The 15,431-nt window shown below is 45.3% G+C and overlaps 1 protein-coding gene across 3 annotated transcripts in view; it reads left to right on the forward strand.

Moving 5' to 3' along the window:
• Nucleotides 1-15,431, forward strand: part of FAM107A (family with sequence similarity 107 member A) — a 79,568-nt gene that overhangs the window by 31,432 nt on the left and 32,705 nt on the right. The window contains exon 2 of one of the 3 annotated variants that reach the window (XM_007192352.3): nt 10,634-10,697. The exons of 1 other annotated variant lie outside the window; for it this stretch is intronic. In XM_007192352.3, coding sequence (XP_007192414.2) covers nt 10,634-10,697 — 64 coding nt within the window. Of the gene's footprint in view, nt 1-10,633; nt 10,698-12,632; nt 12,797-15,431 lie in introns of those variants that run through there. One more of the 3 variants, XM_007192353.2, reaches the window with a different exon arrangement.

The following is a 15,431-nucleotide window of genomic DNA, read 5'->3' on the forward strand; positions in this document are numbered from 1 at the left end:
TTATGGCTGAGTAATATTCCATTGTATATACGTACCACATCTTCTTTATCCATTCCTCTGTTGATGGACATTTAGGTTGCTTCCATGTCCTGGCTATTGTAAGTAGTGCTGCAATGAACACTGGGGTGCATGTGTCTTTTTGAATTATGGTTTTCTCTGGGTACATGCTCAGGAGTGGGATTGCTGGATCATATGGTAGTTCTATTTTTAGTTTTTTAAGGAACCTCCATACTGTTCTTCATAGTGGCTATATCAATTTACATTCCCACCAACAGTGCAAGAGGGTTCCCTTTTCTCCACACCCTCTCCAGCATTTATTGTTTGTAAATTTTTTGATGAACGCCATTCTGATCGGTGTGAGGTGGTACCTCATTGTAGTTTTGATTTGCATTTCTCTAATAATTAGTGATGTTCAGCATCTTTTCATGTGTTTGTTGGCCATTGGACTGCAAATCTTTTGATAAACCAAAGTATTTGGCCCCTGATGCCATGGTGGCCCACGCCTGCCCTGGGTCCATCATGTTCCTCAGTGCTAGGCCTTGCTAGGCCTACTTTTTGTTTACATATATTTGCCCAGTTATCCACGTTGGGGGGGAAACTAATCAGACATAGTAAATAGCTCAGAGGTATGTTAACAGGGAAATATTATACAGACTATACATTTTATCAATCATACCCAATTGTCACACAAGCATTGTACATGTGCTTTCAGCAGTAGACTTAAAGCAAGCAGTGTTACACATCATGAGTAGTTATACTCTGTGACAACTCTACTTCCCATCATAAACACTGAGGACAACAGTTTGGTTAAAAGTAAAACAATAACTTTCAGTGTTGATAGGGAGACAAACATTTGGTAAACAGTTCAATTAGATTACTATTATAGGTCTTACAGGCCTGGTCCAGACTCCTGGGTCAGCTGCTCACCACTGCTGTCTTCTTCTCATCCTGGTGTGGATGTCTTTTGGGGTCAACAATCCCCTTGACAGACCAGTGCAATGCAGAGGCCCTTCTCAAGTGGGAAAATATGAGTCCAAGAGTCAATTCCATTTAGCTTCACTGCACATGAGCTAGTTAAAAATACCGGACAAGGGCCCTTTTATCTAGGTTGGAGAGAGTCCTTTATGATTCCCCTTCCAGCATGCACAATCCCCTAGCTGCAAGTCACGGGGCATCCAATCCTCATCCAAAGATAGACTGCTGTGATGAGCTTCAGGAACAAACTTAGAGTATCCTCTTAGTAACTCAACCAAACTTTACAATAATAAAGCAACAAAGAGCCATCTGGGAAGTGAGTCTTAGGCAGTAAATACTGACCTCAATTAATAAAACTAGAATATAACGTCCATTAAAACATAATCTTTTTCTAAAATTACCCTCATTTTTATCAATATGGCCAAGTTAAGAATACTTTGTTTACAAAATAAGTCTGGTTAATTGATCACATAGGCTCTTTTAAATTGGCTGTGCTGGAACTTTTCATAAGGAATTTCAGATTGAACTTTTAAAAGGCCAGGAAAGCCACACCAAGGGCTTGTCACATATTTCACCTTACAAATTTGGGTGAATTCCTCTCTTTCCAAGGTCCCCAAAACGCTTTGAGATTCTTACACCTGTTAGGAGGTAGCCTTCCTTATTTACCTGATAAAGCTTCTGGGAACCTAAAGAGTTTTCCAATTTCTGGAGGAATAAGGTAGAGAGAAAAGATAAATGTTTCAATTCTACTTACAGAGGTATAATTGACCAAGTTGCTACAAATCATAATTAGCTTAAGGGGAAAGGTCTCCTACATTTGGAAAACACATTAAAAGCCAGTAATATTTCAGACAAAACCAAAAAATTATAACCACATTCTTGAGTTTACCCAATCCCATGTAACTAATCCTTTTCGCTAGGTTTTATGAAATCAGAGTTTCCATGAGACTTTTTAAGTTTCTTACCCAAGTTCAGCAGTATGATCTGTAAGTTATCAGAAATGTGTACTCATCAGAAAGTCTTTTCTATGAATCTTCTTGAAGATGAAGCATTTTTGCAAAGCATCAGCTTAACTGTCTGTGAATAACAATACTTAAAAAGACAGGGTTAAAGATCTGATTACAATGTTATTCACAAAAGAAGCATAAACAAGTTGCTGTGACATATAATATTTTAAGGTAACTAGGTTTATGACTGATAACGTTATACCAGGACATATCCAAATTTCATAAACTTTATATGATTTCTAGAATGTCTATATTAATAACATTTACCTATACAGTATAATATGAGGAGGTTTATCAGTCACTTGACAATGCTTCCTGTGTAATTTAACATACCAAAGAATCCTAGTTAGTTTAATATTTCTCTCTGAGATGACTTAGGGGCCCTCTGAAGCATCCCAAAGTTAGCTGAGGTCAAAAGAACTTTAATTAGAATTTGATAGGAAGTTTGTCAAAAACATCAAAAAGTTTCAAAACACTTGGTCAAATAGGATCAAAGGTCACTGTGAATATTTATTCACTTAACCGAAGTGACAAAAGATTTCAAAAGCAAATACAGATCACTTAAAGGCAAGGAAATTCATACAATCTGTTACCAAAAGTGGCATTCTAAGAAAACTTTGTTCTCTTAACTGGGAGAAAGCAAATCTAGTCCTGCACCAGCCTACTTTTAATAACAAAATCCATTTACCTAATTAAATTTAATCTAATCCCAGTCCGACCATGCACAAAACTTCTTTTTCAGGGCTCCCTTTCTACAAACCTTCCTTAACTTTCTGTACCCATATTAGCTTGTCCCTTATTTTTACATCCAGAAACAACCAGCTCTAAAATAAAATTACCTTTTTTTCCCCTTTGACAAAAACGTATTTTCATTTTTCACACCTTCTTTAACTGAAAGTATACATCTTATCTTCCTGGAATACTGAAATATTTCCTTTATTATTTTAGTAGCTTTAATTACATTTATTATAATTTAAAATCTTAATCTCTAGCAAACACCAAGAAGCAAGCAATTTTTTAAAATGTTATTTCCAGTGTACTTTTTTTTAAATTAACTAATTAATTTATTTTTGGCTACATTGGGTCTTCATTGCTGCGCGTGGGCTTTCTCTAGTTGCGGTGAGTGGGGGCTACTCTTAGTTGTGGTGAGCGGGCTTCTTATTGTGGTGGCTTCTCTTGTTGCGGAGCACGGGCTCTAGGCGTGTGGGCTTCAGTAGTTGTGGCGTGTGGGCTCAGTAATTGTGGCTCGCGGGCTCTAGAGCACAGGCTCAGTAGTTGTGGCACATGGGCTTAGTTGCTCCGTGGCATATGGGATCTTCCCGGACCAGGGCTCTAACCCATGTCCCCTGCATTGGCAGGCGGATTCTTAACCACTGTGCCACCAAGAAGCAAGCAATTTTGAACTGTCATACCAGCACTTCCTGATTGGAACTTATGAACATATTCCATAACCTCTATTTGAAATGACCTAGATGTTCAATGAATGAACGAACACTGAATGTTCGTTATTTAACTTAACTTAGCAAAACTTAGGTTACCGAAAGTCTGGAGAAAGTATTTTAGATAGACATACCTACAACATAATTATTCCTAAAAAAAAAAAAAAAAAAGTTCACCTGAAAACTCTTAACTCATTTACCTTTATTGTATAACTTATGAAACTCATAGCAAGTTAATTTTCTGACAAACTGTGTAACAAAAATAACATGAACTTATTGGCCATTAGTAAACCTAGGAACAATAAAAGTAAGACATGTCTGTATTGATTAAATGAACAAGTTTAAGCTAGCTTTAATATCAGATACTAATTTCATATTGAGTATTTCCTAGATCATGTGAAACTGAAACTTTTCCTGGCCAGTTTCTGTTATAGTTAGAAGTATTTCATTTGTAAGAGCTTACTTTTAAGTCAATTAAATGAGCTCATTTACAAGTTAATTTTTACATAAAGACAGAACCAGAGATCTCACAGTTTTTCCGCTTCAGATTAAAAATACCTCTCTTTTTTCCCCTCAGTCTCAGGGACTACAGAAGATCAGATAAATTCCTGAGAGTCCAGGCAGAACATTTACATATTAAAGGCATGGGGAGAGAAATGCAAGTTCCTCCTAGAAAACAAGCTTCCCCTAACTGCATATGCAAAAACCAGTCATCACGGCCATTTTCAGGGATTTTTTTCCCCTCAGTTTCCAAATACACAATTCAGTTTAAACAAAGAACAGTAATAGACGATAATACGTATTATTCACTCACAGGCACACATGCCTCACTTTCAGAGGAATATGAATCAGCATTCAAGTTACTAGACCCTTTAATGAAGGTCAAAACCAGTCAGAGAGAACAAGATTTGGACTCAGGTACCAACATACTCATACACACACACCCAAGATAAAAGCCGAAGCAATTCCAAAAGGCTCACTTTGATATAATAGCAGAGCCATTAGGGGCCATTGTTCTCTAGATCTCAGGGAGTACTGAGGCCAAACAGAGTTACAATTAAAAAAAATCATTTTCCTTCATTTATGGGAGCATAGCTGAAGGTCTTCCAGTTTTGCAAAATACAGCCTAGGGGCACTATGAGATAGAATAGTTATGATTATCCATACTTAATTATTCATGGCAGGTGTTATCAACTCTCAAGCAAACCAACCAAAGCAATGCAAAATGGTCTCTCAGGATCACAATTCTTTAGCCCCAGAAAGGGAGATTCCCAACCGATGCCCCATCAGTCAGAGACAAAGCCAAATGACTGTGCTTGAGTCCGAAGGGGAGAACCCCAACCAGTGCCCCATCAGAGATGAAGCCAAAGTGACCAAGCCTTAGTCCAGAAGGGAAAAATCCCAACAAATGCTCTGCCATACGCAAAACCAATGCAATAGGGAAGAACACCCTGGTGGTGTCATGCGCGAGCCCCGTTACTTACCAAAGATGTCTCAACCCGCCAATGTGAGTGCCTTGTTTCCTTCACCACGCAAATCAAAAGGGCCGTGGGCCAACACCAGTTGGCGGCAAGTGCTCGGGTCTGTCCCTGAGACACAGGCGCTCAGGCAGCTGCTGGACAGGACCCGGGAGCCACCTGTCGGGGCGCGATGTGCCACAGGGGAGACAGCCACTCAGGACTACGGCCCCACGGTGGGTGCCACAGTTGTTACTGAACCAAAACTTGGGTCTGCTCGCCAGCTCGCGGTAAAGCCAATCTACTGATACCAGGCCGTGGTGAGGGAAAGTGCAGTGTTTCTTGTAAGGTGCCGTATAAGGAGTCCAGGACAGCTAATGCTCAAAAAGCCCAAACTCTCTGATGGGTTTCACCAAAACATTTCTAAAAGCAAGGTGAGGGAGGGGAGTCCCAGGGTATGTGATGAGCTCCTGCACAGTTCTCTGACTGGTTGATGGTGAGGTATCAGGGCGGTGTCACAGGAGTTAACATTACCAATCCTTAGGCTCCAGTAGGTCTGGGGGCTACAAGCTCATGGTCATCAAGTAGTTAATTCCTTCCATTTGGTGGGGGGTTTTAGCATCTGTAAAACAACTCAGGAAGTGTGCATCGGATACTATTATCTAGGTACTTCAGAGAGGAGCTAAAGCAGAGGATGGCGGGGCGGGGGGAGGGAATCTGTTCCAGGAAGTCCCCATAGGGTCCTGCTCGGTACAGGGGTAATTTGGTAGCATCTGCTAAAATTTAAAATATATGTACCCTTTGGCCCAGCATTTCTACCTCACAGTGTCTGCCCTAGGGAAATACACCCATGCACATAGAAGCAAGCACAAGGATGTTTGGAGCAGAATTATTTGCAATAGGGACAAACTGGAAACAACCTAAATGTTCAACTAAATGGGATTTGTTTAAAAAAAAATTACGGCATCACGCTGTATTGTACACTGCAGTAGATAAAAGAGGAAAGTGGATCTACATATATTAAAATAGAAATATCTACAAGACATATTGTAGAGGAGCAAGCTGCAGAAAAATGGCCAAAACACACATACGGCATGAAAACCAGTGATAACTCTGGGGAAGGGGTGACATTGAGGCTGAGGGGGGATAGAAAGGAGAAATGTTTTAAATTTATATGCATTGAGTTGTTCCAAATGTTTAAAGCAGCAATGGATTTATATATTGCGGGAACTATTTTACAAGCTTTTAAGGCAAATTAAACAGCCCACCTGCCAAGTGCAGGTGAGGAGAGGAAGGTACTCGCCCAGTACCTCAGCCTGGTTCCAGGAGGGCAGTGCTCTGGGTCTCTGAGGCCTGAGGGGCTGGAATGAATGCACGTGAGGAGACCCTGGAGGCTGCCTTTGATGGAACCCAACACCAGTGTGATGTAAATGGACCCCTGGGAAGGAACAGGTCCCAGGGTTTCACACCTTCTCCAAACAGTGCCCAGCACTTTAAAGGAAGGATGGCTGGCTTTGATTCCCCCTGTCCCTGGGGATGGAAGTGAGAAGCAGCAGGTGTCGCCTCACACAGCTCGGTGGCTTTTTGAGAGTGAGGCACTGAGGCAGAGGCTCGCGGGGTGTGGGGCGCGCTGTGAGCCCTGTGTTTATGGTCTCAGGAATGGGGAACGAGAGGAGGGTGGGTAGGAGCCAAGGGTCATGTTACAGATACTCCACCTTTAAGAGTCAGATTGGTGGGGAGGCTGGTCCAGCTGCATCCACGCAGAAGGGTTCCTTAACCTCTCTGAGCCTCAGTTTCCTTTTCTGTAGAGTGGGGTGCAGGCTCTTGCCCACACACACCCCCCAATTTGTGAATGTGGCTAGGGCCGCAGGGTCCCGAGTCAGACTGCCTCCAGTCTAATTGCAATGCTGCCACTGCCAGCTGTGTATCCTAACCTGTCCAAGCCCGCAGCTTCCTTCCTCATCCACAAAACAGGACCCCAACTCTTCCCTAATCTCAAAGGACTATGTATTACGAGATTTAAGTGAGATCACATCGGTAAAGTCTTAACCCAGTGCTCAGCTCTAGGACGTGCTCAGTAAACATTGGCCGCGATCATTAAGGTGGTTTTTCTTTACTAAGCACCTATGTGCCAGGGAATGTGCTGGGCATTGAAGGTAGGTGCCTGAATAAGTCTCAGTCCCTGTTCTCATGGTGTTTACAGTTTAATGGGGGCGAAACAAAGACGTGCAGAGACACACCTCACTGTGATTCACTCCAGGCTACAAGGACAAATGCTCTGAGGTCCTACCCTCATCTCTCCTAAAGTCAGAATTCAGACCCTTCTATGTTTATCTAAGATGCCATTTTGCCAGTTTCTCCCCTCCTCTCCCCCACCAGTCCAAAGGCAATACGTCAGCAAAGATCCAGGCGGCTCTGCCTTGGCAAGTGGAGCATTTTCTTGATCACCAAACTCCAGTCACTTCAGGGAGAGGACTCTTCCGGGGTCACTGACTTTTACTGAACACAAGTTGGACTGATTTCCAACAAATCTTTCATGCAAGGGGGGTTGGCGGGCGTGCAAGGGACAATTCTTTGAACTCCAAGTCCAGGGAGCTGCTCCTTAGGAAAGTCTGGCTTTGTAATGCTAAAGTTGCCCTTGGGACCCAGCCTCACTTCTCTGGTGTGTGTGGGGAGATGTGAGAAGAAGCTCAGATCCCCTTCCAGGCCTCTGGAGCATGTCATGTCCTTTTTCTTTGTCCCAGAATTTTCTTCTACAGATGAGGTTACTTGTCCTCTTACTCTTTTTGTTCAAACCATGAAAGAGGCTTGGCCAAATCCCAGACACCCTCCCTTTTCTATGCCCTCCTTGGTGGCAGAGCTCAAAACTGGAGCACGCCGGGGGAAACATCAGGACCCCAGGCCCTTCTGTCCACCCCGAGTAATCCTTGGGCAGGCAGCAGGGGGCCGCCCTCATTCCAGCCCTGATTAACTCACTGTGGAATCACCCACTTTCCTCATAGAGCCTGGGGTTCCCAGTGTGGGTACATTCACTCATTCACTTCATTCATTCTTTTAATAAATCATTATTGGGCATCCAATCCAAGCCCAGCTTTGGATCAGGCCTGGGGGAGACAGCTGTGAACAGGTTCCAGCTCCCCCCTCAAGGCGAGTACAGTCTGGTGGAGGAGACGGGGCTCAAACAACCATAACTGAGTGGTGACTGTTAATATAAGGGCGATCTGGGGTGCCGTGGGATCATGTGATCAAGGGGGACCTCCTTGAGGAAGTGGCATTTCTGCAGAGCCTTAAAGGATAAAAAGGAATAGCTAGGCAGAGTTGGGGGTGCCCCCTGGGTAGAGGGGCAGCTTGTGAAAAAGTGGGGAAGTTAGAGACAGCATGGCTTTCAGGGAGCCCAAGTGGTTCCCGGTGGCTGGAGTGTGGGGTGTGAGGAAGGTGGCCCCGTTTCCTCGCTGACCTTCCCTCATATGATGGCCCCTGCATCCCCTCCACTCCAGCCACTCTGGCCACCTTGCTGTTGCCTGAACTTCTGGCACACTCCAGCCTCAGGACTCTTGCTCTAGCTGTTTCCTCTGTCTGCGACCTGCTTCCCCAAGATAGCTCTGTGGCTAACTCCCCGGCTTCCTACAAGTCTGTGCTCGCATCTCGCCTTCTCAGTGAGGCCCCCCCCAGCAGTCATTTACCACCACGCACTGCCCCCGTTTACCACTTCCCACTCCTCTCCAACTCTAACTTTCCTTCTTTCCATGTACCTATCACCTTTTAACACACTATCTACTTATTCATTATGCTTATTGTCTGTCTCCCTCGCTAGAATGTCAGCTCCACAAGGTCAAGGACCTTTGTCTATTTTCACCGAGGCATCCCAAGTCCTTGAACATGTGGAGGAGCAAATAAATGGGATTTGAGAGGCTGGCAGGGAGGGGACAGGTTGCAGAGGCCTTGAAGGTCAGGGGGAGGGCATGTGAGTTTGATTCCAAGTGCAAAGGGAAGGACCAAAGGGTGGTTTTGAGTAGGGCCAGATCAGAGTCTGTGTTACATTGTAAAAGCTTGCTCTGGAATCTGTGAGGAGAATGGTTTGAAGGAGGGCAAGCTACTGCAGACATCCAGGCATGGGGTGGGGAGGCACGTGGGCTAGGGTGGGGGCATTGGAAGAAGTGGATGGATCGAAGGGATCCCAGGAGGTAGACTTGGTGAGCTGAGGACTATGGGGTTGCAGGAAGACAGGGCAAGGCAAACCCCAGGCTCCAGCCTGAGCCGCAGGGCTGGAACGGAGCCAGTTGCTAAGATGGGAGGACAGAGGGGGAACAGGTCGGGGGCTGGAGTGGTCAAGAATTCCATTTGGGCTATGGTGAGTTGGGCCTATTAGACTTTCAAGTGGAGATGTCGAGTAGCCTGTTGGACAAAGTTCAAGCTGAGAGTGAAAGTCTGAATTAGAAATAAACATTTGGGAATCACTGGCTTAGAGTTGTTTTTAAAGTCATGACAGAGTAGAGGGAGAAGAAAAGGTGCCTAAGAAATGACACTGAGGACCAAACCCTGAAGCCTTCTGAAATTGCTCTTGAAGGATGAGGAGTTTGCCAGGAAGGCAGGGAAAAGGCAATCCAGGTAGAAGAAACAGTGTGGACGAGACCTCACATACCAGAACGTGGCTCTCAGTAGTCTTCAAAACTGTCAAGTTCATCAAAAACAAAGAAAGTCTGAGAAACTGTCACAGCCAAGAGCAGCCTAAGGAAATAAGACAACTAAATGTAATGTGGTATCTTGGATGAGATCCTAGAACAGAAAAAGAGTACTAGGTAAAAACTAAGGACATCTGAATAAGGTCTGGACTTTAGTTAATAATAATGTTATAAGTGATATCATATGATATCGCTTATATGTGGAATCTATAAAAAGGGGGTACAAATGAACTTATCTACAAAACAGAAATAGAGTTACAGATGTAGAAAACAAACTTACGGGTACCAGGGGGTAAGCAGGGGTGGGAATAAATTGGGAGACTGGGATTGACATATATACACTACTATATATAAAAATAGATAACTAATAAGGACCTTCTGTATAGCACAGGGAACTCTACTCAATATTCTGTAATTGGGAAAAGAATCTAAAAAAGAGTGCATATATGTGTATGTATAACTGACTCACTTTGCTGTACACCTGAAACCAACACAAGATTGTAAATCAACTACACTCCAATAAAAATTTTAAAAAAAGAATAGGCATCCTCACACCCAGTCAGACTCAATAAAGTGATTTCCATCATGAATTAGGGGGGGATTCAAAAAGAATAATAATGATGTTATTAGTTAATAATTAGTTAACAGTTTAATAATTAGTTTAATTAGAACAGATGCGCCATACTATGTACATGTACATCTACATGTATGTGGGATTTTAATAAGAGAGAAATAGAGAAGTTGGGTGCAGAGTATAAGGAACTCTCTCTACTATCGTCTCGATTTTTCTCTAAGTCTAAAACTGTTCTAAAAAATAGTCATTTAAAAAAAAGAGCATGAGCCTCATAAATGATGCACGCGCGCGCACACACACACACACACACACACACACTCACACTCACACTCACACTCCAAGGACTATAGTACTTTGTTTCTCTGGAGAGGACTTTGACCCTGGCCAGTCCCTTCTGTGGTCAAAAGATCCAGGGACACTCTGAATATCTCTTCACTCCTCCTCCCCCTGGCAAGGAACAGAGGGTCCTCACCTCCACCTACTTTCTTTCTGTTCACAGAAAGAATACTCTCCTGGGGCCATATTTCATAATGAAAATGAGAAGCAGAGACTAAATGGATCAGGTAAGTCAGACCCGCCTAGAATTCCTTGGGGATGCAACCAGAGTTAATCTTTTGGTAAGGCTCTGTAAAAGCACATTCCTTAGTCATAATTTTCCTGAACCCGCACCTTGTTCAATAGCTGGCTTGGTTTTCCTCCTGCAGTAAAAAGCTTTGGTACCATGTGGGTTCACATTCCTTCTCCACTACTAACTAGTTATGTGATCTTGGGCAAGTCACTTGAGCCTTATTTTCCTCATCTCTAAAAGGGGCATAGCCATACTTGATCAAAGAGTGGGTTAAATGAGATGAATGGTACCTTAGATATAATTTCATCCTTTGAAGAATGGATATGAGATAGTGAATGCCAAATGTCTGGCATCCTGCCTGGCACTCGTGGTGGCTGGTTGTTGATAAGAAACATGATCAGTCTGGCCAATGACTGAGGTATCCAAAGATCAAAGTGTGTCACTTTGGTCCTTGGGATTCTGTGTGATGACAGGGACCTCTGAGTCAGAGCAGAAGCTGGGCCTAGGCAGTGGTCAAGGGAGAGCCAGAGACAACTTGGTTGGCAGCTGGCCTAGGTGGCACCAAGGATGGAGAGGACACGGAGGCAGAGGGAGGTGGTACTGTGTGGCCAAGGCCCCGGCAGCCAGCTCAAGACTCTGATCCACAGACACAGCCTTAAACAGAGGCCATCCAGTACCCTGGACAGCTCCGGGGTGGGGCGGTGGGTGTGGAGAGCAGTCTATAGATTTCAGGGGCATTGGTTTTGTGGGTGAAGAACTGAACTGGGTGTTGACTCCTCCAACTAGCTCTTTGAGCATGAGCAAGCCACCTCACCTCCCTGAGTCTCAACTACATCATCTCTAAGGTGGTATCTTGGATGGGATTCCTACATTCATGTTAACATACTTACCTTTCAGTGTTTTCGTGAAGAGTAAATAAGATAACGGAGAGGCAACAGAGTGGCCCATTTCTGAGGTCAGACCATCTGAGTTTGTATGACAGCTCCACACTGTGTGACCTCAGATAAACTGCTTAACCTCTCTGAGCCTGTTTCCTCTTCTGTAAGTTGGAAGGCTAATAGACCCTAATTTATAGGATTGTGAAGACGAAACAAAATAGGACATAAAGCACATGAACATTCGTTTTTGTTTTAGAAGAAACTTAGCACAGCACCAGACACAGGCTAGATAATCAAAGTTGTTGTTTTCTTATATCTTCCAAACTATCTGGTTGACTTTGCCCCTCCACCTTTAGACTCTTGGTTGGTCCTCCCATTTCTGGATGTTAAAGGAATTTCACAAAGCCAGAGAAATCAATCTTGTGGAATCCCACGGGCTTCCCGTCACAACTTTCTTCCCCCAGCAAAGCCCCCGCTTCTCAGTGTCACCCACCACAGGATGCCTTGGAACACTTTTCAAAAAAATACCAATATATAGTGTTTGTTCTGTGCTAGCCACTGTGCTTAGAGATAGAGAAAATGTGTTGGTTACCCTCATAACCCTGAGAGATGAGTACCATGGTTATCCCCATTTTACAGATGAGTAAACTGAGGCTCTGTGAGAATAGATAACTAAATCGTAGGGTCACACAGCTGTTAACTAGTGGTGCTGGACCTGATCCCAGGGATGGCACTTCAGAACCCCACACCCGCTTGTAGCATTCAACAAGGCCAGCGGCCAGGGAAATAGAGAAGAGCAGGTAGGAGACCGAGGCTGGAAATCAGGACACCGGGTTCTCACCTTGGCCCTGGAACCCTGAAGCCAGGAGTCCTCACGCCAGACGCTTACTCGGGCCCAGTCTGCTGCCTGGGCAGGGATACCTACCTGGCCCCTGCCCCCTGTCCCTCCCCCACGGGCGCCTCTGGGCCTGGCCCTATGGCAGCCACTGTAACCTGATCCGCGGCGGGGTTTGGTTCTCGGGCAGCGTCACCGTCCCAGAGGCGCTCCGACCCGGGACTGCGCTCCGACCCGGGACTGCTGCACTCCAGTGCGCTCCCAGCCTGCAGTGCCGGCTCCGTAGACCGGTGCACCGGCGCATGGCGCAGAGGCTGGGCGAGCGGGTCCGGGGGCCCACCGAGGCCACCGGGCTCTACCGGGCCGTGCTGCTCAGGTCCGGTAAGTGGGGGCAAGTCTACCCGGCCCCCCGCCTCCGGGAGAGCGCGAGGAGGGCATGGCGGGAGCACTGCCCTCAGCCCCTGGCTAGCAGGGCGCCTCGGTCCTTCTTTACTGGTCTGCTTTCCTATTTTCCTTTCCTTCTATCCTCCGTTCTTTCATTCTTTTTAATTACTTTTTTTCTTCTTTCCTTACTTTCATTCCTTCTTTCCTTCCTACATTCGTCCTTTTGGGGATCTACCCTTATTAGATATATTGCTTTATTCCTTTATATGCACTTGCGGTGCGCGCGCACATATGCACACTCACTGATCCCTGACTACAAAAGTCCCGCAAGCTTCCACCTCCTGGCCAGCCCCTTAAGCAGAGACTCGCACAAGTCGGGGAAGGAGGCATTGGTAGGCGTGGGAGAACGGACGTGGGTAAGACTGGTAGCGCGCGGTGGGGTGTAAAGAAGCACAAGCCCACTGGTGAAGGACTTCCAATGTCCAGTGAGGGGAAAGGGCGAGGGGGGAACAAGTTACAGGAAGGTGAGGAACGGGTTTTCTATAGGTATGCATTTAAGGAGAAAACGATTTGGAAAGAAACACCTGGTGGTGGTTTTCGAGGATGCGAGTTGGATAAGTGTTTCTTTAATTTGTCTTTTTACTCATTTGCAGTAAGCACATATTACTTTTCTACTCTGGACAATAGTTTGTTTATTTAGGAAAATGAAACAAATGTAATATAGGGCCAGTGTGAAAATAATTTGGAACGTACAGGGATGTAGAAAGAAGAAAAACCATGCCCGCAGTAAGCATTTGGGGTGTTTCCTTCCGGATTCTGTGCTTGGAGAGAGACGTTCAGAGGGGGGTGAAAATCGGTCTCCTGCCGGCTCCCTGCCAGCTCGGGGTATGTGATTAGAAAACGACACGGGACTTGGGCTCACGAGGCAAGCTACCCTCTGCCTTGGGCAAGCAACCTACCCCACCCGGTAGTCCTGCCCACTGACCCCTGCAGCCGAAAGCGCTAGGCGAGCCGGAGCCGCTGGCCGCGGGCCTGCAGGAGCAGCGCTTGCCTGCCGCCCGCACGTAGTCTGCTCTGGGACCGACTGGCGTTTCTTCCTTAGATTGGCCCCGCCCAGGGGAGATCCCGCCGCGGAGTTACTGCTTGGGAGCTTTGAAACAACGGTTCTCTAAGTCCAAAAGCACGGTCTAGGCAAGACTTCAGGACTGGCGGCGCCTTCCTGGGGCGGGGTATCTTAAATCTGGCTGAGCCAGGGCAGGCAGAAAGCGAGGAGCTCTATAATTCGAAGAGGCTGATTTCAAACCTCAGCTCCAGAAATTTCCCTACAAAACACTCTTCCTAGGTGTCCCTATCCAGTTCCTTTTTTCTCACTAAGATGAGAATAGGGTATCTCTAACCTGGAGATCCTGTGTTCCCTCTAACCTGGAACTGCAGCTGTGAGGCTCACTCAAACAGTCACATTTTCCACTCGCAACACATCCAGAATAGCAGACATACCAGAGTCGTTCCAGGGGCCACATGCTTGCCCGGCAACTGTACCACACACAGCTCTAAGTCAGGAAGGCAGCAGAGGCTGGTTACTGGGGCCTTATGGAGGGAGCGCTTGCACTGTGCTACTGACTCAGTCTTCACAGTCCTTCAAAGTCACTGCTAATTGTCATCCCCATTTAATAGATGAGGACACTGAGGCTCGGCTTAAGCAGCATGCCCATGGTCCTGCTACAGGAACTTTTCTATCCCACTAACATGTAGAAAGCACATTCCAACTTTGGTCCATCTATGCGAAGTCTGCCCATCTTCTGAGAATAGTTAATAACGGCAAATGATTGCTGGTCACTAGCTATTGCCACTCTCTCTGACAAATACTGTAGATCTGTCTTCTCATCAACTTCATTCATTTATTCATTTAACCAATATTTACTGACCACTATTATGCACTAAGCCCTATGCGAGGCACAGGGATGTGCTGATAAATTAAATGGGTAAGTCCCTCCTCTCAGGGAGGTAAGTACTTTTAACCTCTATTTTAAAACAGGAGGAAACTGAGCCTCAGAAGGTAACTTGACTTGTCTGAGGTCACACAGCCAGTCAAGGGTGGAGCTGAGATTCAAACCCAGGGCCACGTGCCTCTGGAGCCACTACTCTGGCTGTCTCACACAAGGAAGAGCAAGAAGTAAGAGTGGGGATGAGGAGCCAACTGGGCCATTTATTGAAAGAGGCAAGAGCCCCCTTCTTTTAGAAGCCCCCAAGGATGAGATTATAGCATCAAACCCAAGATGGCAGCCATTTTCATTTACAGTAGCCTGGAATCATGCACCACGTAATATAATACTTCGAGAAAATTTTTCATTCCAAGTTATTTTAAAATAATTTCTTAGTATTAAAGTAATACATGTTCATCATGAATGTTTTGGAGAATGAGGAGGGGGAAGCCTTACCCGTAATCCCACTAACCATAAGCAGCCACTGGTAATATTAGGGGATGTCTCCTTCCAGTTTTGCTATGCGAGATTTGTGTGGGGTTGTGTGTTTCACATTGCTGAGATTGTACTGACGCTAGTTTTTAATCCCATTTTTTTTCACTTGGATAAAAATCTTACTGTTTTCAAATGGGTTACTGAGATAACAGCTA

Source organism: Balaenoptera acutorostrata, chromosome 10 (genome assembly GCF_949987535.1).
Source record: "Balaenoptera acutorostrata chromosome 10, mBalAcu1.1, whole genome shotgun sequence".
NCBI lineage: Eukaryota > Metazoa > Chordata > Mammalia > Artiodactyla > Balaenopteridae > Balaenoptera > Balaenoptera acutorostrata.